Below are 23,894 nucleotides of genomic sequence, written 5' to 3' on the forward strand. Positions count from 1 at the left end.
TTAAAAACCTATCATTATTTACTAAATCTAGTTAGATTGAGTGGATTATATTGTCTTAGAAATTAATGGTACTTGTTTAATATTAAAAGTTTGAAACAAGATAGTGATGTATAGATTGTTTTTCAGTTTTGTTGTTTTGCTCTGTTTTAACATTCGAGCATTTACATTTAGAGCAAATAGTCCTTTAGAAACAGGGTTAACATCAAGAGCAACCTTACTTTGTCCTACAATCAGTCCCTTGTGGCTGAGAAACATCATAGTGTAGTATGTGGCACTGTTACTGTGTGGACTGAAGAGACTTTTTGGTATTTCTTTTCCTGTTTCTATATTAATCTGTATGCTAACATAGTTTTATTTTCATTTTCCATCTTAGGAATCATGAGATAGTAGCTTCCATTTGGGACAAAATTTGGTTTGAGGCTCTCATCTCACCAGACACATTCTTTTCTTAGAGTAGATCCCCCTACCCTCAGAATTGGGAGCTATTTCAAAGCTGTTGATGACTTTTTTGAGCTCTGTGATCACAACTTTGTTGTCGTGTGAAGCCTTTTGCTTAGGAGGTAGTCCTAACTGGCATTGTCTCTCTGTCACGAAGTTGAGTCTCTTGCCTGCTTGCTACACACCGTGTGTGGGACATGTTCTTTAGTCTTAGGGTGTTATTTTTGGTTTTCTGTCTGTACAGCTGATTTTCACACCCGCTACCACTGTGGCTGCTGTGCAGTCTGACATTCCTGTTGTCTCGTCGTCACCGTCACCTTCCTGTCAGTCTGCAGCTGCTCAGGTGAGACTGTCTGTCCCAGTGTGGTGCTGGAGGTCTGGGTCTCAGTGGAAAGATGGCCACTGCATTCTTCAGAGTGCATTGCTGTGCCTTTCAGGTGAAATTCATAAAACACTGAGAACTTCAAGAGCATGCTTGTTTTGTAGAAATGATAATCTAATTAAACATAGATTTAGATTATTAGATGTTCATTCATCAAGGTTAACGAAAGTTTTATTAATGACACTGTATTTTTAGTTTTACTGTATACCAGATTTCTTTCTTATGTGAGTTATGTTCTTTTTTGTAGATTTCCTTTGCAAGCAGTTACATAAAAAGTCAAAGTAGACGGTAATTTTAAGTTTAAAAATGAATTAAATCAGGTAAAACTTGAAGTTAAAAACTTAAGTAGAGTATTACTTTATTTGGTACTATGGAAAAAAATGAACTTTAACTTCTCTCTTATTCACAAAAATAAACTAAAAGTTGAATGTATGCCTAAAGGGAAAAATAAAAAATTTAACTTCCTGGGAGAAAGCACGACAGCATCTTTGCAAGTCTAGGGTGGGCAAGGCTTCTTAGGGCACAAAAAAGATTAACTAGAAACAAAAATAGTGATAAATTAGACTTAATGAAACTAAAAATCATTCTTTAAAGAATCATTACAAAATGACTATCTAGGCTACAGGCTGAGGAAAACTATTCTCAATATATGTGTCTGACCAAAGATTGTACCTAGAATATAAAAAAATGCCTATAGTTTAATAATTGATCATAAGGTCAGTTACAAATGGAAAAAAAGATTTTAAGAGATAGTTCACAAAAGACACTATATAGGCCAGGTGTGGTGGTGCATGCTTTTAATCCCAACACTTAGGAGGCAGAGGCAAATAGATCTGTGAGTTTGTAGCCAAGCTGTTTTACAGAGTCAGTTTCAGGACAGCCAGAAGTACATAGTGAGACTCTGTCTCAACAAACAAACAAAGACAATATAAAAGGCTAATGAGCTCATGATAAAAATGTTCAACATCATAGATCATTACAGATATGGATCAGAACCATAATAAGCATCATAATATGCTCATCTGTGTGGCTGAAATGAAGGCTGACACTATACAATAGTTTATAATAGCTAAATATTCTTTAAATACTGCATGTATAAACAGATGGTGTTACATTCATATAGTGGAATAGTACTCAAAAGTGAAAAGAACAAATCACTGATACATCCCATAAACATTATGGCTAGAAAATGAAGCTAGACACAATAAGTACATCCTCTGTGATTCTGTAGTTTTAAAATTCCAGACTAGGGAAAACTCTCCATAGTGGAAAAATTAGGTTAATAGAGGTAGGGAAAATTGTCTAGTAGGGATGTTCAGTGTATTGGTTGGATGTTTAGTGTATTGGTTCTAAATTTTTGACCTACTGTGGGTCGAAACAGGAGGGCAAAACTTATGGAATAGTTGCAGCTTATTGTAAGTGATAGCTCAGTAAATTTCATAAAAATCACTTAGATTGAGTAAACTTTAAGTTAAAATAATCAAGTAAACTATTACTTTATGTGATGCTATTTTGTTGTTTTTCATAGTAAATGTTTTGGGTCATCTTTGGCCTTTTATTTAATTAAACATTTTAAAATATCTTTTGTTCATTTGGGGTATATTTTTAGTTTCTTTTTTGAGACAGCTTTTTGCTACTAGCCTTGGATGGCCTGGTACTTGATGTTTGCCCCCCAGACCTTGAATTTGAGGCAATATTCTTGTCTCAGTTTCCTCAGTGCTGGAAGTATAGGTATGAGTCACCATGCCTGGTACATTTTATTTTTCATTTCATATTTCAGCTTTCCAATAAATGTAAGAAATGAGAGTAGCTGGGTGTGGTGGCACACACCTTTAATCCCAGCACTCGGGAGGCAGAGGCAGGTAGATCTCTGAATTCTAGGCCAGCCTGCTCTACAAAGTGAGTTCCCAGACAGCCAGGGCTATACAGAGAAACCCTGTCTCGAAAAACAAACAAACAAACAAAATGATATAGTAATAATTAATATTCTTTGATTTTTTTCATAGAACCTCTGTGTATTGATATATTTAATAATAAAGACTAATTTTCATGTATTAGTTATAAAGGTTGTGGTCAGGTAAACTCAGAGTTTTCCTAATTGGCCCTTTGCAGCTCCTTAACAGAGTTGGCTGGATAGGGCTCACTAAATGCTAATTTAAAATTATCCTTGCTAAGCTCCAGTTTCATGGCTTTATATTAGAAATGATACCTCAGTTGTTACAAGGGGCAGATGAGGCAGTCAGAAGCTACTTAGCACAATGCCTGCCATATAATGAGATATCATATCTACTGATTACTGTTTTTATTTGACATTGTTTGATGACAAATCACACATTTAGTTTTTAGCTTTCAAGAAGCTAGAAATGAAGAGATAATAAATAACGATTTAAATGTTTGATAGTTTCCACGAGAAACCCGCTGCTTAGGAGATAATGTTTTTCTTTAATATGGTCTGGAGCTCAATTTGCTTACTGTTTCTCATGATGAGAACATTCTTATGAGTCCTTAATGCAGTTAATATTGGATGTGACCTGTCTGTGGTCTGTGGCTGTGCAGGGACTGGAGAGATCTCTGTGAACACTGCTTTTGAGCGGCAGTGAATGAGGCTGGCGGTGGTGGGGATGCTGACCAACAAAGACGCAACTTCCGGTGCAGGACTGTTGGGTTTGAAAATTCTATTTTGGTTTTTCAAGACAGGGTTTCTCTGTATAGCTCTGGCTGTCCTGGAACTCACTCTGTAGACCAGGCTGGCCTCGAACTCAGAGATCCGCCTGCTTCTGCCTCCCCAGTGCTAGGACTAAAGAAGTGAGCCACCACTGTCCCTTTTTTTTTTTCTTTTTTAAAAAAATTAAGTCTGTAGTTTAAAAAAATTGTGTTTTTTAAAATTGAGAGTATCAGATTTGTAGTTTAATGTTCTAATTTAAACTACAAAAGTCAGTATATCGGTTAATTTTTCTTCAGTAAAAAGTTCTTTTTTTAGACACAGTCTCATTATATACTTCTGGCTGACCTGGAAAACTATATATAGATCAGGCTGGCCTCGAACTCACAGAGATCCATCTGCTTCTGCCTCCAAAGTGCTGGGATTAAAGGTGTGCGCCACCATGACTGGCACAAAAAGGATGTTTGTGGAAGATAAGAAATCCTACTTATCAAAGGGCATTCTGGGGAATGCTGATTTGAAGAGCAGTGAGCTCTTTGCATTAAAAAGCTGGGAACTAAAGCTCTACTGTGACCAGCACAAGACTGACCCACCCCCTCACTGCAGAGAGAGGATGCTAGAGTCCGGGAATATTTTGGTAGTGATATATTCATTATATATCATAAAATGTTAGAATGAAGTTAGCAAAACTACCTCAAGCATGATGTCAAAGTTTTCATAAAGTCATAGGCTTGTTTCAGGGGAAATGAAAACTAAAGCTAGGATGCTCATTATTCCTCATCTCAGGATGGGTTTTCTTTCCTCAAAAGTGAAACTACCCTGAGAATCTTAACATGTGGTCTTTCCAGTAGTAAGTAATATTACCTTTGTGCTATAGTTTCTACATTGTAATTTATTTCCTTTAAGCTGGTATTTGATCGAAGATGGCAGCAGGTTAGCTAAAGTCTACAAGCTCATATAGAACACAACATCATACTTACCTGTGGAGGCATGTGCATTGTCTTCCAGGATTCCAGAAAAGAGCAAGAGCATTGTAGGAATGGGTGTGGTGTAGGGGTTAGGGCTCATCTGTCAAATCTTCACTTACTGTTGAGATGCTTTTCATCTGGAAGGAGTCATTCAAGTTTTTCAGATTATTTATTCTTGGTTGTCATTATTATATGGTCTACTGCATGGATCATTTGTGGAAAATGTTATATTCTCTATTATGTAGCTCTTCCTGGGAGAGTTTATTGTTTTACTTATTTGTTTATTTACTTATTTATTTTTAGGGTCAGGTCTTGCTGTGTGGCCAAGACTGTGGTGGAGTTAACTATGTACCTTAGACTGGCTTTGAGTTTGTTATCCTCCTGCCTCTGCCTCCTTGTGCTGTGATAATAGGCCTGTGCCACTGTCCCTGATAACAGTTTTTTGTTTTTTTTCTCTTGTCATACTGGATATGGAACCCAGGGCCTTGTACAGACTAGGCAAATGCTCTCCCTCCTAGCTACCTACATCCCTATCTTTCCTGAGGTATTTTAATGTGTCTCCACCAAGATGCCTGAGGAAGTTTGTTAGTAAATAGGAACAGATTTTAGTGTTAGCAGAAGAGCCATAAGTGGAACCAAATAACCTTTCAGATAGCTATGCGATGTGATTTCAAAATCAGATGTAAGAGAATATCCCAGACTTAGGAAGTTTCCAGTGTTTACAGTTCTGAATTGCTAGGAGTGCAAAAGTCAGTGCTGAAGACTCTACCATTAGCTAGAGTCTCCTCTCAGCATTTCACAGAGAGGTATGTTAGTAACGCACAAATAAGCTGGATGTTGTGCTGTAAGCCAGTCTCACTCAGATGTCATGGGAACATCCTGGAGTAGAAGGAGGAGATGTCTCACAAAGGACTCCAGGAACCCTTCTGAGAGAGGGAAGGGGGTTACTGGACTTGGGATAATGGCTTGAGAAAGAGTGATGTTCAGGCAAGCAGAGCCAGAACAAAGAGCCCCAAATGAAGGAAGTACATGGTGTGTTTATGGAACAGTGAGAACGGTTGGCAGGTGTGTAAGAATTGTAGAGTGGAGAAGAGAAAGTGGGGTCAACGTGGGTTGGGCCTACATTGTGGGCTTTGAGTGGCAACCCAAGGGATACATTACATTTGACTTTTTGTATGAAACTTAAATACTAATGGTATCTAATCGATGTTGACGCACAATAGGAAACGTGCGAGGAAAATCAGAAGATGCTCCATAGGATCTCACTAAGAAGGTTTTTCCAGTGGTTGCATTAGTCAGTTTTTGTTGCTGTGACAAATAACCAGAAAAACAATTTAAAGGAGGGAAATTTATTTTGGCCTGTGGTTTTGGTTCCTGCTGGGCCAGTGCTGTTGTTTTCCTGGGGTGTAGGGGCGCAGTGTCATGGCAGGGAGTGTGTGATAGAGCTAACTTGCTTACTTCTTGGCAGACAGGCAGAAAGAGTGACAGAGGAAGGGATAAGGGCCCAAATCTCCTTCAGAGATATGTCCTTAGTGACCAACTTTCTCCAGCCACTCCCCTCTTCTACAGATCCACCACCTCCTAATAGTGTGTTCAGATTTTGAGTCCATTTTCTAATTAAACCATTGATGAAGGCAGTCCTCATCCACCTCTGAGCACTGCTTGTGCTGGGACCAAGCCTTTGGTACATCTGTCTGTTTTGGGGGTGGAATGGGGAGGTACTTCATTTCCACACATGAACAGTAGCTATAGAATTGATCGAAACTTGCCTGACATGACCATTTATTTACCTTCTGTTGGCACTGTTTTGGCGTTGGACCGGGCAGTTAGCCTTGAGCACCGCTGAGGTGTGCAGTCCAGTCAGTCTGCACCCTGACACCCGAGAAGTTAGACGCGGCAGCATGCCGTTGGCTTTGTCCAGCTGGAGCTTCCTTTGACCCTCTGAGGACATTGCCGCACTAAATGCATTTGGTGCATGTTCCAGATAGGCAAGAAGCTATGCAGCTTTTGGTGAAGCATTTTCTGCCTTGCTATTTGGAAAGGTATAAGCTCGAGTGAGATGAAGTCAGGTAATTCTGTCAGTTTAGAATTTTTAGAATGGCCCCAGTTTAGACAGGGCATCACATAGACCCATTTCAGAGCTATGCATAATGTTTTAGCTCAAAAAAGCCAGTTTTCAAAGGCAATGAGTGGTCAGTAACACAATTTCAACGTTCACAGCTTTCTGAAACTGCTTCTCATGAGTATCATGCTGGAGCAGATGATTAGATGAGTCAGTGTCTTACAGTACTGCCCTCTAACACGTTTAGAGCTGGCCGCTTCGAACACGTGCATGTCAGAGCCATTTCCTCATGGATGGTTCGTTCGCCATGGGCCTCTCCCTTAGTACGCGTTTGTTTCCTTAAGTTTCTCACGGTTTTCCCGACCTCCCGCTCTTCTTCACTCACAACTGACCCGTACCACCCTTAGGTCCTTTCCAACCTGCCACATAGTACTTAAGATGTGCTTGTGTACAGTAGCCTTTCCTTAAGGATTTCCTTAAAGATTAATCAGTTGTCTCAGGAGCGTGGGCCTCTGTGTAGGAGGCACAATGTTAATTACTGTCGTCGTTGTAATGATTGCTGTATCAGCTAAAGCCATCTGTTTTCATCTTTACTTTTTGTTATGTGGTTCTTAGGTTCAGAATTTAACATTACGCAGCCAGAAGTTGGGTGTCTTGTCTAGCTCACAGAATGGCCCACCAAAAAGCGCTGGTCCAACTCAGTCATTGACAATTTGCCATAATAAAACAACAGTGACCAGTTCTAAACTCAGCCAACGAGACCCTTCTCCAGAGAGCAAGAAGGGAGGAAGCCCGAGTCTGGACTCTCGAAGCACAGCAGTCACTCGGACATCAAGCATTCACCAGTTAATAGCACCAGGTGGGATAAATGTTCATTGAAAATAGTTGTCTGTCTTGTTTTCTTAGCACACAGCAGAACAAAGGGTGTATGCTACTTGAATAAGAATGACAGTTTTAAAACATTTTAAAGTGGGAATTTTTGTCAACTAAAGAAGACCTCCTAAATACCTTGGAAAAAAAAAGCAGCAAACCTAGCAGTTGAAACACCTTGTAACAGCAAGACAGGTGGCCTTTCATTGTTGTTACTTGGCACTTAGCATCTCTGTGATGTGCTGGTCTCTTTACACTGATAAAATCTTTTAACGTTTAAAAAAGAATTGTCTTAGCATTTTGTTTAAGTCATTAGTGGGAAGAATTTGTTACTTTTTCAAAAGAAAAGATTGGGCAAATGAAGAAATTTATTTTCCTAGCCTCGCACCCCCCACTGCCAGTGTGGGATTTCATCTTGGGAAGTTGTCAAGGAATCAGTGCTTCCCGTTCTTCCTAAAGCCACAAGGGTCTCTTTTCTGCAGGTAGCCAGCCCTGCTTCATGTTCCCAAACGGATAGTGTCGGGGCCCTCCGAGTGAGCTTCCTGTCTCTTGTTCTATACTATGGGAATCTACCTTTTTTCCCTAGACTGATTTCTCTGTGTGTTTGGTGCTGAGGATTGAATCTAGAGCCTCACCCACACGTCACACAAGTGCTCTAACATGAAGTTACAGCCTTTAACTTCTTCTCATATTTCTCCTGTGTTAGTATTGTCAGTGTTCTTTGCTTCACAAAATCTCAGAATCTTGGCATTGTCTGATTCCTCTAAGATGAAATGTCTCTTTACTCTGAACTTTTATAACAGTACTGTTTCCATGCTTCCTGAACTCAAGCTTCTTTATGAGACAGTAAGCTCCTTGCAGGTGGTCCAGGAATGACTGAGAGGCACTATTTTTAGCATTCTACTTTATTATATCTTTTCATCTTTTTTCAGATTCACCTTTCATCTTAATAGCACTAAGGTGTGCCTTATATTCATTTGCCTGTAATAGGTAGTGGGTACATATTTGGACCAAATGTCCAGTTTCCCACACTTGTACTTGGGAAATTATTAGTCTTTTCCATTAGCATTATGTAGCTACCACAGTGCTTAGGATTGTCATTAATGAATCTTAGAGACAAGCTATAAACTTTGCTAATAAAGCCTTTCATGCTATAGTTAGATAATGTTTCTTCTCTCTCTCTCTCTCTCTCTCTCTCTCTCTCTCTCTCTCTAGATAATGTTTCTTCTCTCTCTCTCTCTCTCTCTCTCTCTCTCTCTCTCTCTCTCTCTCTCTCACACACACACACACACACACTAAATAAATAAATAAATAGATGTCTATGTCCTGGTTTGCATTGTCTCTAGGCCAGATAACTGCGTTTTTGCACAGCATTGTCCATAGTGTTCGCAGCCTCAAAGTTGCACCTAGCCAGGGTTGTTGGAGTCTGTGTGGAACAGTAGTGGCCTCCTATGCCTGAGGTGACTGGTCAGGGCACAGTATCTAGTGAGACATGTCATCTTATTCTTTTCCTTCACTAGAACTATGCCAACAGTCATTTTAAATAGAGAAAAAACCAGACCCTCTATTTGTATTCTAATGTAGTTGCCTAATAGTTACTATAGTGGACATGGTTACTGTTTTCTTGCATGTAATTTTAGGATCTAAAAATAACTTGATTTTCTTTATCATTTCTCCTTGAGGGTAGAAGCTTTCACTTATTAGCAATTCTGTTTATTTATTTAGAAGACAGTAGCCCAGGCTGGCCTTGAACTCATGACTGTTCTCTTGCCTCAGCCTCCTACCATGCCTGACTGATAATTCCATTTTTAATATATAAAGGCAAAAGTTTATTTTTAACCACATATCTAGAAATCATGAAATGTATTTTTTAAGCAGTTTTTAGAGGGCTTTTTTTCTTTTTCCTTTTTTTCTTCTCTAGAACTAATTGAACATGTAGTGAAAAAATCCTCTACTGGTTTGGTCTGAGTGCCACCAAGAAATGCCATACATACATTGGAAGTCTCAGGTCAAAGCCTGGCACTTAGCAGTGTATGAGGAGGATTGTCCTTTTGCCTTGTCACTTGCCACTTTCTCTCTGTCTTCCGAGGGACTTTGCTGTGAGTGCTCAGGAAGGGAGGACAGCTCTCTATGACTTCTTTAAAGACATTGTTTGGGGAGGTACTCACTCATTTTTTGTGTAGAGGTGGGGCAGGGGCATGAGCATTTCAGAGTCCATTGAGGTCAGAGGACACCTTGTAGGAGTTGGTTCTCTCCTTCTACCGTGTGGGTTCCAGGCATCGAATTCAGGTCCTCAGGCTTGGCAGCAACTGCCTTTCCTGTTGGGCCATCTCACCAGCCCTGGTGTCTCTTTTTATTGGTATACAGATCTCTGCCATGCCAGGGCCTCACTCCCAGGATCCCACGTGACCTTAATTTCCTAGCCTCTCTATCTCTACATATAGCCACTTTGGGGGTTATGGTTTCAACATGGGGAATTTTGGGAAAGGGGCATAAATAGTTTATAATACAGCCCTCAACTCAGGATTTGGGGCTCATTAGACTGTGCTGCTCTTTGATCGGTGATTTCAGTTAATCTGTCATAGATTGCATTAGTTTAGTACCATGTCTACTTCATGGGTTGCAGTAATTATTGAATGAGATGATACATTATTGTAAATAATAAGAGAAATGATGTCACTTAGTAATCTTTCAAATGTTAGGCCACTCTGACAATAATAAAGTGTTCATTAAAGTCAGACAAATGAACCAGTAGGACACTGGTTTTGTAGACATAGTCAGCTTTTCTTGCTCATAGTCTTGTCCTACATTCTAGGACTTGTTCTTGCACTCTTTGGCTTCTGATCTAGGAAAAATGTAATTTAGACGAAGAGTAGACTGCTACTCTACTGAAATGTCAGATTATTTACCTACGAGAGCACACACAGTTATTCTAGTGGATATATCACCTGTGTTCAGGACTATGATACATGTGGGGCTGGAAAGAAGACTCAGCAGTTAAGAGTGATGATTCTTGCAAGGACTGGAGATCTGTTCCCAGAATCCTTCTTGGATGGTTCACTACCGCCTGTAACTCCCAGCTCAAGGGAATCTTGATGCCTTCTTCAGACCTTCTCAGGGACCCACACTCATGCACACACCCACACATAGATACATAATTAAAAATGAAACGTATTGAAAAAGATAATGAAATTAAATTATAACATTCTTTTTTAAATGGAGGAGGAGGCAAAAAGATCTATTTCCTTATCTGAAAGAAGAGCTAAAGGCCACTTCACAGCTGTTATACAGCTGTTGATGAGAGATCTGAGAGCACGTTCTAGAATCCCAGCATTTAGTCACTGTTCTCAACACTGTGTAACATAGCTGTCACCACGCTTGTAGAGAGCTTACAGTCTTCATTTGAATTACTAGCTTATGTGAAAAATTATTTTTAGATTAAATTTTAGACCTCATTTTTCGTTTTTTTTTCAGTGCTGTGTTTGAGCCCATGCCACATGCATGTGTTGTACCATTGGGCTTCATTTAAAAATAATTAGTAGATATCTAGTGAAATTTCTAAATACTCTGAGATATTAATGTTAATTTCTTTTCTTTCTTTTCTCTTCTCTTTCTTTCTTCCTTCCTTCCTTCCTTCCTTCCTTCCTTCCTTCCTTCCTTTCTTTCTTTCTTTCTTTCTTTCTTTCTTTCTTTCTTTCTTTCTTTCTTTCTTTCTTTCATTTCTTTGTGTAGCCTCAGCTATTTTGGAACTCACTCTGTAGACTAGGCTGGCCTTGAACTCAGAGACCTGCCTGCCTCTGCTTCCTGAGTTCTGGCATTAAAGGTGTGCAACATTGCCTGGCAGATGTTAATTTCTTTAAAGGATCTCTCTATAATTTTTAAACATATCATTTTATATGTATGACTTTTGCCTGCATATATATGTACATCACATGTGTGCCTGGTGCCTGAGGAAGCCAGAAGAGGGTATTGGATCCCCTGGGACTGGAGTTATAGATAGTTATGAGCTGCCATGTGGGTGCTAGGAACCAAATTCAGGTCCTTTGGAAGAGCAACCAGTGCTCTTAACTGCTGAAAGGTCTCTTTAGCCTGATTCCTGAATTTTAAATTATAATCAAATGCAAAAATATTTAAGAAAAATGTTATTGGAAGTTTGTATAAGACTGTTGCCATAACTGTGCTTGAATATAAAAGGATGTAAAGTGCTATATAACTTTTATATTTACATTGTAAGATAAATTCTGTCTTTAGATTTGATTTAGATGGCTGTTTTTGGAGTGTGTGTGTGTGTGTGTGTGTGTGTGTAGACATTGAGACAGGTTCTCCTTATGGTCTTGGCTGGCCTGGAACTTGCTATGTATGCAGATCAGGCTTGCCTCTGACTCACAGATCCATGTGCTAGGATTAAAGGTGTGCCTACCATGACAGCTTAGATGTGTGTAATTTTTGTGTGATATTAAGCAGTCATTTCAGTTTATCTTCCAGTGCACTCAGTTTTCAGTTCTAGGTAGGGAGGACTTCATCAGCTTCTCCCCCTGTAAAGAGGTATCATGGTGGGAACCATTCATACCTTAGGGTGGTCCTGGGCTATATATATTCCCAGTGGTGAGCACCTCTGGAGGAGATCTGATAGGTAGCACTCCTTACAACTCATTCTGGGGTTTCCATTGAGTGGGAAAGGATAGACAGCATCGCTTATTTAGGTATCATGATCTTATTCCTTCATTCTCTGCAAGAAAACGATTGCTCACTTAGATTTGGAATGGCCCCTACACTACAAAATTCAGCCATGTATTTTGCTTAATTCAATGGAAGTTTTATGTGAAATAGTTTAATTTTGATCAAATAATAAAGACTTCATCCAAGCTAAAACGCTCACTTAGGAAGCCTTCTAGCTAATTGATTTTGTTATTTGTTTAAGACATGTTTTGTCATAGATAGGATGAGATCTTGATCTTGAAGTCACCCTGTGTGTTGTACTGTTGAGTGCTGCTTCCCCCCAGAGAAGAGGGAGACTCAAGTGCAGAGTGTTAATGAAGCTGTTCTGCCGCCTGGAAGAGCAGAGCGTGTGACGCTGGACATATGTGACTCGATTGTTTTCCTTCAGTGGTTCACAGTGTAGCTTATTTTATCCAGTGTTCCTAGCCTTGCAAGGAAAACATGTTGTCGTAGAATGTCAAATTACTCATACCAAAAAGACTTGTGTAATACCTGCTCGAGACTGTGACTCTCTAATGTGAAAACTCTCCTCCTTTAGATTTATGTAGAACTCTTTCCTTTGGAAACCAGTACTAATTGTCATTTTTTTCTCTCACAGCGTCATATTCTCCAATTCAGCCTCATTCTCTAATCAAACATCAGCAGATTCCTCTTCATTCACCACCTCCTAAGGTTTCCCATCATCAGCTGATTTTACAACAGCAACAACAGCAAATTCAGCCAATCACCCTTCAGAGTCCAACTCAAGATCCGCCCCCATCCCAGCACTGTATCCCACTTCCAAACCATGGCCTTTCTCCGGCTCCCAGTAATGCCCAGTCACAGCATTGCTCACCAATCCAGAGCCATCCCCCTCCTTTAACTGTGTCTCCTAATCAGGCACAATCTGCACAGCAGTCTGTAGTGGTGTCTCCTCCTCCACCTCATTCCCCAAGTCAGTCTCCTACTATAATTATCCATCCACAAGCACTTATCCAGCCACATCCTCTTGTGTCTTCAGCTCTTCAGACAGGGCCAAATTTGCAGCAGGCTGCTGCTGATCAGGTACAACCCACAGCACAGCTGAATCTTCCATCCCATCTTCCACTTCCAGCATCCCCTGTTGTACACATTGGCCCAGTCCAGCAGTCTGCCTTAGTGTCCCCTGCTCAGCAGATTGTGTCTCCAACATCACACCAGCAGTACTCAACCCTGCAGTCATCTCCAATTCCAATCGCAACCCCTCCACAGATGTCGACATCTCCTCCAGCTCAGATCCCACCACTGCCCTTGCAGTCTATGCAGTCTTTACAAGTGCAGCCTGAAATTCTATCCCAGGGCCAGGTTTTGGTGCAGAATGCTTTGGTGTCAGAAGAAGAGCTACCTGCTGCAGAAGCTCTGGTCCAGTTGCCATTTCAGACTCTTCCTCCTCCCCAGACTGTTGCGGTAAATCTCCAAGTACAGCCGCCAGCACCCGTTGATCCTCCAGTGGTAAGCCCTTGGCAGCTCTTTGACTTTCTTGCTGAACTGAACGTAAACCTGGCTCTCCCACACTGTGCTGCACTGTTGAGTCTAAATGCCTATGATTTTTTAAGCTTGCATTTTTCTTGTGTCAGTATTCCGACAATGTATTGTATGGGCAAAGGAAAAAATGTCGTTTGTTGTAGTATGGTTGCATGCTTTACATTTGTGATGGTTATTAAAGTCCCTCGTTAATTTTATTACTATTTAAACAAATCCATCTGCTATCTTTACAGAGTTGATTTTTTTTCCCCAAGGGAATGCATTTGAACCAGTGTCATCTGCACAAAGTTTTTTCTCTTAAGGTGATTATCCTTCATAGATCCCTTCTGTATGTTCTTAAGCGCATGGTTTCTCTAGCTAACCTTTTAGTTGTGTGCATTTGGAAGTCCTGGGCCTTGAGCAGCTTGTCTTTCAAGGAAGAGGTATGATTTTATGATGAAACTTTTTTGATGAAGTTCTGTTTTGTAATCAAAATTGTAAAAACATTTCAGGGTAGAATTCAACTTTGAAAAAAAAAACAAACTACTTTTTAAAATTGTATCTACTAAGAGGAAATATATACTTAAGTTATTTCTCAGTTAAAAGGCTCAAAACCCTGAGTCTCTGGCTTTGACACCGAGAGTAACAGAAATAAATGCACTACATGAAGTAAGAATTTTGAGTACTTGGGATTTCAGTGCAGTATATCAGAATGAACCTCTAGAAAGGGTCACATGAAGCCTAAAAACAAAAATTATCTTGAAAATATTTTTCTTTTTCAAAATTTTCTCTGAAGGACTTATTAAAATTTATAAAATGGTTTATGAAAGTTGAAATAAAGTCTTTACAAGTTGAATCAGAATGACCAGATTCAGTTTCTTACCGAGGAAAAGGATTTTTCTAAAAGAAAGTTTTGTGTTAAACTTGGAAAATCTCTGAAAGTCAGACCGGTTCTTGGGAAGCTGGGGCAGGAGGGTCATGAGTTTGGCCACCCTGGACTGTCGAGTGAGTTCAAGAGCAGCCTTGGCTACACCGTCCTCACAGAATGTTCCTAAATTGAAATGTTTAGATGTTAAATAACATGGATCTCAGAGAGGAAAGGAGTTTGCTCTCGTTAGTGTGGGAACACTAGACTCTTTCCACTCGATTTTGTAGTCTGTTGTTCTTGTCCTTCTAAGTAATCTTGACAGGCACGGAGCTGCTCACTCAGTTTTACTGAAAGGTTTCCGCCTTGAAAAGCCAGAAGGCAGGAGAGGCCGCATTAGATAAGCTTGTCCTCTAATTATGCCTCTGTTTTGCTTTTCATGGATTGTCAGAGCACTCACAACAGGTTTTGCATTGAGGAGACAGTTCAGTGGTAGAGTACCTGTTCAGCATGTACCAGGCCCTGGGGCAATCAGAAACAAAGGTTTAAGAAAAAATCAACAGTATCCTCAAAGGAATCAAATTTAATTGAATTTCATTTTCTTAACATTTAATTCAGTGGTTGGTTTTCAATGAATAAACAATAAAATTTCTATATTCCATATATCTTTTAAATGTATTTTTTAATAAGAGGACTTTGAGTCAACATAATTAGGGTAGAAATGCCAAAAATAAAACACTTTAAATGCTGTGTCAAAAATATTATTGGCTCTATTTTTCTGATTTTGCCCTCTGTTTTTAAACACGTCTTTCACACATGGGTTTTAAATACGTGGTCATTTCCGGAAGATCCGTTCCTGTGTGACAGCAGGGCCTGCTGTCTGAACACCAGCGTCCTTCCCATTCTTGCACAGCAGCTCTTTACTAAGGTGCCGTTTGTTGTTGTTGTGACCAGAATTTTTTTTCCATAAAAACATCTTTTCCACTTTTGATTATTTCAAGTACTTAAATGTAGGTATGTGTCTTTCTAATAAGATATAAAAATTTGAAAGAAAAAGGTGAATTACCAAACTAAATCAGTATGTTTTTCAAAAAGATATTTCTATAAAAGAAATAGTTTTTTTTTTTTTTAAATTGAGATTTGGGTATAAATAAGGTATGTTGAGGATAGTTGATTTAGAACTAATAAACAAATGTTCCTCAGTTTATTTAGGAAAGGGAGACAGATGGGATGTGGACTTTACTGCGGTAAGTTTGGCGGTCTTGGTTATTTTTAGAATAGTTATAGTTGTGAGCTAAATGGAACTTGTGCAGTGCTGTGGGGATCTTGTGAGCAGAACCTCCAGTCACTGCTTTCCCAGTGTTTCAGGTGTTGCATTTAGGTTGTTAGGTGCTGGTTGTGCCAGATAGATGACAAATTTCTTTTGCCTCCTTTAGTCACCTGTTAACTTGTTTCTTTTATGTGAGAGATTATGAAAAGCTCTCTGATTTAACCTCATCATAAGAAAGAAAAGTATTTTATAGTGTTCTTTGATGGATAATTTGAAAAAAATGCTATTTGTGTTATAGCCTTTTCCCTTTTAAAAAAATATTTTTCAAAAATCAGAATTCCGTGCATGGTGGAGCTCTGATTCCTTAAAAGATACTGTAAGCAGATGCTGCAGCAGCAGGTGGCAGCGGCCAGGATGGAAGGGGGTTAGCAGCTTAGCAGATGGTGTTCTTTGGAGGGAAGGAGCGGTCTGTGAGGGAGAGTGGTGGATGAAATTGAGCTGGTTAAGAAGCCGGCCTTGCACGGCTGCCTTCAGCCAGCTCTCCTGCAACTCCCCTGAGCTCACACTGCATCTTCTAGGTTTAGGTGCCAGGAAGCTTTATTTTGTTTTAATTTTGGTTGTTGTCTCTTGTGAACCTCTAGGCATTTGGGGCAGTGATGTATTCTGTGCTGAGTATTATCCTCATGTTAAACATTGCTGTTACCATGAACAGACTAGTGGCTGTCAGCTGTGTAGCATACCTAACAATGACTTGCTTCCACTTGTGACGTGAGGCTCTTGGTGAAACCGTTTTCTAGTTTCTGGTCTGAGAGAAAATATCTTTTAAAAATATTGCCTACTTAGTACCCGATTTGGGTCATAGTTCAAGATATCATGTTAAATATAAAATAACTCTAGTGGGATCTTAGATTTGTTTTGTTTTTATTTTTTGAGACAGGGTTTCTCTGTGTAGCCCTGGCTGTCCTGAACTCACTCTGTAGACCAGGCTGGCCTCCAACTCATATTTGCCTGCCTCTGCCTCCTGAGTGCTGGAATTAAACATGTGTACCACTACCACCCTCAGAAAATTTACTTCTTAAGCAAAACTCCTGTTTAATCATTTTTTGCTGTTTGGATGGGCTCTTGTTAGGCCCCTAGGCTGGCCTTGAACTCAGTGTTGTGTCTCAGCTTTGCAAATGCAGGGTTACAGGCTTGAGCCACCACTCCTGGATGATGTTTATTCTAAGTAGTGCTTAGAGTTTTTGTTCCTGGTTTTTAAACCAGTACTACTTATGTTATGCATATCCCTATAAATGAAACTTTATAGTACTTTACATGGTTTATGCTAGATTCAAAAATCTTGATTATTTTCATATTAAATTCTAGACACCTCAAATTATCATTTTTTCAACAATTTAACTATAAATGTAATAATGGATATCACTTAAAGTTAACTTTGTGAATGTTCAGGGTTTTTTTTTTTTTTTACTGTTAAGATTTATTTCGGGGCTGGAGAGATGGCTCAGCGGTTAAGAGCACTGCCTGTTCTTCCAGAGGTCCTGAGTTCAATTCCCAGCAACCACATGGTGGCTCACTACCATCCGTAATGAAATCTGGTGCCCTCTTCTGGCCTGCAGGTGTATATGCAGACAGAACACTGTATACATAATAAAAATTAAAAAAAAAAAAAAAAAAAAAAAAAAAAGATTTATTTCAATGTTAATTAGTTAAGAAATCTTAAAAAAACTCTCAATCTTTGTAAATTTAAGTGAAAGCTTTGCCACACGAAAGGAAATGAGTTGTCTTGTAGCTTTGTTAGTAGAGGGTCATCTTTCATAAGTAGCAACCAATTAAAGTACATCTATTAATTTCTAGATCCTTATGCTCAATAAAATGTTAGTTGAGTAATTTAGCTTTAATTACATGGTTTCTCCTGTGAATTTGATGTCACAATCTTTCATTAAACCTTCACTGTTGGATTAAAGGGACTAAACCTTCCTCATGGGAACCAGTGATAGAGCCACGTAGCTTAGGTTGTGCGTTTGGTTTTAGAGAAAAATGTTTTCTGTATAAATCACACTAGCTCCTAAGAATTCATTTGATTTTTGAGTAGAGCAGAAAGGGAATGAGAATGTGATTGCTGACTTTTCTGCAGTTTCATATACAATAATTTTTATAATTTAGTCTTCAATAACAGTGAGTAATCTTGCATATAACTTCTTTTGTGTTATATTGGCCTGACACACATTATTTTGGAAGTTTACTTAAGTGTCTATAAAATTTACTGGTACCTATTCTGAGTCATGATAGGTAGACATTAACAGAAGCAATGGTGTTTTTAAAATAGTTATTTGATTGTGTAAAGCCAAGACCTTTTTTTTTTTTTATTATTCTTGAAAAGTGTTCAGATATGGTCATTATCATTTGGAAGCCCCATGACTCCTGGTTATGTACTGGCCCACAGCATGCTTTCAGTGTGCACTGCTGAGCGGTTTCCAAGTTTTCCCTTCAGCTTGTCATTATACTCATTTGCCTTGCTTTTAAATTGAATACATTTAGAATGAATTTTTTAAATTCAGAATACCACATTAAATGTTATTTTTGGAACTATTTCAAGGCAGTATGATTTGTCATTGCAGGTTTATCAAGTAGAAGATGTGTGCGAGGAGGAAATGCCAGAGGAGTCAGATGAATGTGCCAGAATGGACAGAACACCACCACCCCCGACTCTGTCTCCAGCAGCTGTGACCGTGGGGCGAGGAGAGGATTTGACCTCTGAACAGCCTCTGTTAGGTGAGGAAACACACAATACAGGAGAAGATTCTTCTTCGTAGATGTCAGTAATAGGAAATTGTCTTTTCATTAGAGATGGCATTAAATTAACATTACTGTTAACTGTAGGAAAAGAGATTATTTTTAAAATTTAAAAATGCATGAAGAGTATTGTTTTATTAAAGAATAAATAAAATTTACTTGTTTTCTTGGGGAATTCTTAAATAGCAGTGGAAAGTTATTGGATTATAAAATGTTTAGCACCACCCAAATGAAAACATGATGTTTCAAGCATTGTGATTTAATAATCATGTGCCTATTCACATTCCTGTGTTAGCTATTTCTATCTGTAAAGTTCTATCTAGGGGCTGGGGAGATGGCTTAGTGGGTAAAGCACTTGCTGCTCAAATGTGGAGACCTGAGTTCAAACCCCCAGAGTCCACATAAAGCTAGGCACAGTGGTGTCCACCTGTAATCCCAGTGTTCCTACAGTTAGATGAGAGCTGGAGACAAGGGAATGTCCAGAAACCTGGGGGCCAGCTAGCCTGGTGTATGTATCGGCAAACAACCAAACAGACCCTGTCTAAAAATCAGCAGCCAAGGTGGTTCTCTGACCTTCACACACACTTAAAATTAATCAGAAGATTACATTAGGGGCTCGGCGTGTAGCTCAGCTGATAGAGCACTTGCGTAGCATGCACAAACTAAGCCCTGGGTTCCATTCCCAGCACCATATGAGCCCAGGCATGGTGGCAAGTGCCCAGAATCTCAGCATCTTGAAGGTGAAGGAAGGAGGGTTATCTGGGCTGCATTTGAGCCAGCCTATGCTACATGAGGTCTTACACCACCCCCTCCAAAAATGGGGAATGGCGGGGCTGGAAAGATGGCTCAGAGGTTAAGAGCACTGGCTGCTCTTCCAAAGGTTCTGAGTTCAATTCCCAGCAACCACATGGTGGCTCACAACCATCTGTAATGAGATCTGGTGCCCTCTTCTGGCCTGCAGGGATGTGTGCAGGCAGAACATTGTATACATAATAAATAAATAAATAAATCTTACAAAAAAAAAAAAAAAAATGGGGAATGGCCCATTGGGTAAAAGTGCTTGTCCTGCAAGCCTGGTGACCTGAGTTCAGGTTCTTGTAGTCATACAGTGAGCTGGTTGCCGTAGGTCACATCTGGAGTCATAGCATTCCTATGGTGAGATGGGAAGTGGAGACCAGAGAATTGCCTGGAGGCTTGTGCCTAGGTGGCCTCAACTAGGCAGCTGCAGAGACAAGGGATACTCCCTCAAACAAGGTAGACAGTGAAAGCCAGCTCCTTAACAGTTATCCTCTGACCTCCACATGTGCGCTAGGAGATGCGTGTGTCTGCACACACACACACACACACACACACACACACACACACACTACACTTTTCAAATTAAAAGCACTCTGAAGTTATATTCTGACTAAGTGCTTTAAAGGTTTCTTTAACATACATGGTACTTAAGTTCTGATCTAAGTGACTCCAGTATTGGCTCAGGCTTAGCTGAAACTCTTGTGTTGTTCTGATGATTTCCTGGCCCTCCTGATTGTTTTCAGTTAAGGACGTCACTGTCATAAGCATGGAAGCCAACTGCATCGGGGGCCTGAGGGTCTGATCAAAGCAGCACTTGGTTTCCTCCTGACCACGCTGCATCCATTTAGATCCTCACCGAAGCTATTCCCTAAGTGACTGTCCAGGAAGGAGAGAGGAGAAAATCAGCTTTCTTTTCTCTCTTAAAAATAGAACATACGTTGGGCATGGGAGTGCAGGCCTCCAATCCCATCGGTCATGAGGCAGAGGCCAGCATCTCTGCGTGTTCTAGGCCTGTCATGGCTGCACAGTGATACATTTTTAAAAAGTCCTAAGGACGATACCAGGTGTGGGGTACATGCTTGTAATCTTAGTACTTAGGAGGCTGAGGTGGGAGGATCATGAGTTCCAGGCAAACCGGTTGTCTGAAGCCAGCCTGCGCTACACAGGGAGACCTATCAGCAGGATCAGATATTTCTGTTTTCTGTTGTTTTTAAAGACAGGGTTTCTTTATGTAGTCTTGGCTGGCCTAGGACTCTATATGTAGCCAAGGCTAGCCTTGAAATCACAGAGCTCCCACCTGCCTCATGCCTCCAGAGTGCTAGGATTAAAGGTGCACACCATGAAGCCTGACTGTTTCTGCATTTTTTTTTTCCTTACTTACTTTTTACTTTTTGGTGGTGCTGAGGATGAAAACCAGCGTTTTTAGGCATACTAGCAAGCTCTACTACTAACCTTCATTTTCAGCCAGTATGTATAGTTTATTTACGCTGAAAGCATTTGTTGCTGCAGATGTCCCGAAGTTTTGACTCAGAAGTAGACAATCAGCGTACTTGAATAAAAAACTTGATTGTGGTTCTGCTTTCATTACAAATTAAGTGTGCTCTTGCTTCTAACACCAGATGGGAAGTGTTGGGACACAGGTTTGTCTTCATGATCTTTCCCTTGTGGACTGTCTGAGACCCTTCCAACCTGTCTTTCTGGATGTTGCCAGCTCCAGCGCAGACCCTTCAGTCTTGCTGTAATTTACTTCATTCCTCTGTGGTATGCGGAAGGGGGAAAGGAAGCAGGTGATATTTAGAATAACTTATCAAACGATGGCACTAACTAACTTACAAAAACAGACTTATTTGGGGTTAGAGAGATGGTTCAAGGCTTAAGAACCCTCACTGCTGTTGCGGAGACTTGGAGTTTGGGTCCCAGAATGGACATGGCGGCGACACGATTGCTTGTAACTCCAGTTTCAGGGGCCTGATACCCTCTCTGACCGCCACAGGCACTGCACACACTTGGCACACACTTGGCACATACATATAAATATAAATAAATATTTGCAAATTTATATGTACATATAAATAAAATACCAATAAATCCTAAAAAGTAGACTTGTTCCTATCCATGACTCAACTTTCATAAATCTGTAAACATCTTTAGAAGTTTCCACATAAACAAGATAGGACAAATTTATGCCCAGTGTGTACCTGTGAATAGTACACACAGTAGCCTGTTCCAGACCCTGAGAGCTGCCGAGGACAGCACAGTAATAGTGTTTCTGGGTGTAAATTGCCAGTGTTGTTCATGCTTTTGCTTTTTTAACAGCTTCTTAAAAATTGGCAAATAATAGATATTGATTTTTTAAAAAGACAGTAATTTGCAGATAGTTTTTAACACAACTTGAGAGGACTTTATTATATACATGATCTAAAGATTAATTCAGATTATCACTGATCTGTATTTCCTAGAAAAACTATACGTAATGCCATGTCTTAGTCCATTTTGTAGACTTGGGCTGGTTATGGTGGAATGTGCCTGTAGCATCATCACTCAGGAGACTGAGGAAGGAAGAGGTGGAGTTTGAAACCAGCCTAGGCTACCTAACAGGTACCATCTCAGAAAAAGTAAATAGACCATAGACTTAGGACTTTAGACTAAAGAGAATAGAGTTGGCTGGTGTTTCTGGAGTGTGGGTACTATACGATGAAGGTCTGTACCCGGTAAGGAACTTCCTGGTGAGCTATTACACTGTGGAAGCATCCTACAGAGTTCCTCCATGATGGACATGAGTCTTACTCACCTTCCCTAAAGTTCTACTTCTTAACACTTCATTCAGGATTAAGTTTCTAACACAGGAATTTTGGAATGTCCATTTAAACCATAGCATGTAGTTTTATATTTACTGAGTAAGAAAGTGTCTTTAAATCTATAAGGGCTATTTTGAATTTGATTTTATTTTAGTTCCTCATAGATTTGTTTTTATATATAGAAACATGACTTTCAGCCATACCTCATAGTTTTTGCTTTTTGTCTTTTGTCCCATAGAAGTATATGTGATTTGACACATGGGTAGGGGTACTGTAGTGTTCCTGCTTGATAATAAATGTGGACAGTTGTGCTTCTATTCAGAGACATTAGCAAGTTACCATTCTGTGGATGCTTTTCTTTTCTTGCCCTTTCCTCCCACCCTCCTCCCCCTCTTTATCTTCCTCTCCCTCCTTTCCCAGTGAAATAGATTCTGTAGCTTTGGGTTTATTTTGTGCATAGGGGTTTGTTTGTTTTTGATACACCATCTCACTCTGTTGCCCTCACAGGCCTGGAACTCTTAGAGATCTTGCCTGCCTCTGTTTCTTAAGTGCTGGGATTAAAGGCATGCACGACCCTACCTGGTCAGTTATATAGCATTAAACAGGTGTTTCAATATTTTATCTTTGTGAAGATAGGTTACTTTATTATCGCTATAATAGTGTTGGTGAATCCTACAGGACACTAATTACATTGGTCTTACTAAGGGTGAGTTTTTCGTGTTTCCATTTCTTTATTTTTGAATTTTAATATGTATTTTATGATCCCGGGGGTTTATCTTTGTGCTTGCTACTCATGCATTTCCACTGATCTATAACCCCAGTCCCTACTGCACTACTTTATCAGTTGGGCTTTTGTTCTTCAGGGAGCCTATTCTTTCTTCTCTCCTACCTAAGGTAGCTATATTTTTAGCATCATTAACTGGTGGTGTCAATCTTTTTTTTTTTTTTTTTTTTTTTTTTTTTTTGAGACAAGGTTTCTCTGTGTAGCCCTAGCTGTCTTGGAACTCGCTCTGGCTTTGAACTCACAGAGATCCTCCTGCCTCTCCCTCTTGAGTGCTGGGATTAAAGGCATGAGTCACCACTACTGGGCTGGTGTCAGTCCTTTTTATACGATTGTGGAGAAGAGTTTCCATGTGCTCTAGCATCATACTGTCTGGGACATGCCCCAGTTTCATTGTCTGTTTGTGGTGTGCCGTGAAGGCACGTAAGTTAGTCTGTCTGTGTCTGTAAGATAGAGATGATAACATTGACCACCCATAGGCTACTTATAGATGAGATGAAGTCCAACATGAAAGCATTGAACACGACATGGGCCACCTGCGTGCCCAGTGTCTTTGCATACATGCCTTCTGTTTTCTTCAGAAGTCTGTTCTCACTAGTATGTCTAGATATAAGCTGCTTCTCCTCTCTGCTGTAGTACTGATAGTCAAGGGCTGGTGCTGCTGGTGGGCAGTAGCTTTTCCACCCATCAGATAGTCAGCTGACCCTCCTGTGGGCCTGCCAAGTGCTCCAGCATTTCCCCAGTCAGGACACACAGCTATGCTAGTTGAAAGAAAGCAAAGTGCCTTTGAGAGGATTTGGAGGATCTTCCTGCTTTGAAGTTACAGTCTATGGCCTGCCTAAATCACTGCAATTCCTACTTTGTAGGGTTTGTGATCCTTTTTTACATTTTCAAAACGATTATCTGTCCATCTGTATCATGTGGAATAGAGAGGAATGTAAGGTATTTATTATCTGTTTAGCTTAAAAGCAGACAAACTCAACTGACCGTTTTTGTAATTACTCTT

General features: G+C 40.0%; 1 protein-coding gene across 5 annotated transcripts in view; it reads left to right on the plus strand.

The window, feature by feature from the left end:
• Positions 1-23,894, plus strand: part of Phc3 (polyhomeotic homolog 3) — a 69,944-nt gene that overhangs the window by 23,204 nt on the left and 22,846 nt on the right. For 2 of the 5 annotated variants that reach the window (XM_059265302.1, XM_059265307.1), the window contains exons 6-10: positions 683-781; positions 7,128-7,371; positions 12,700-13,571; positions 13,859-13,906; positions 18,337-18,490. In XM_059265302.1, the coding sequence (XP_059121285.1) occupies positions 683-781; positions 7,128-7,371; positions 12,700-13,571; positions 13,859-13,906; positions 18,337-18,490 (1,417 nt within the window). The remainder of the gene's footprint in view (positions 1-682; positions 782-7,127; positions 7,372-12,699; positions 13,572-13,858; positions 13,907-18,336; positions 18,491-23,894) is intronic. The other 3 variants (XM_059265304.1, XM_059265305.1, XM_059265306.1) reach the window with 3 other exon arrangements.

The sequence above is a fragment of the Peromyscus eremicus genome, chromosome 6, assembly GCF_949786415.1.
Source record: "Peromyscus eremicus chromosome 6, PerEre_H2_v1, whole genome shotgun sequence".
NCBI lineage: Eukaryota > Metazoa > Chordata > Mammalia > Rodentia > Cricetidae > Peromyscus > Peromyscus eremicus.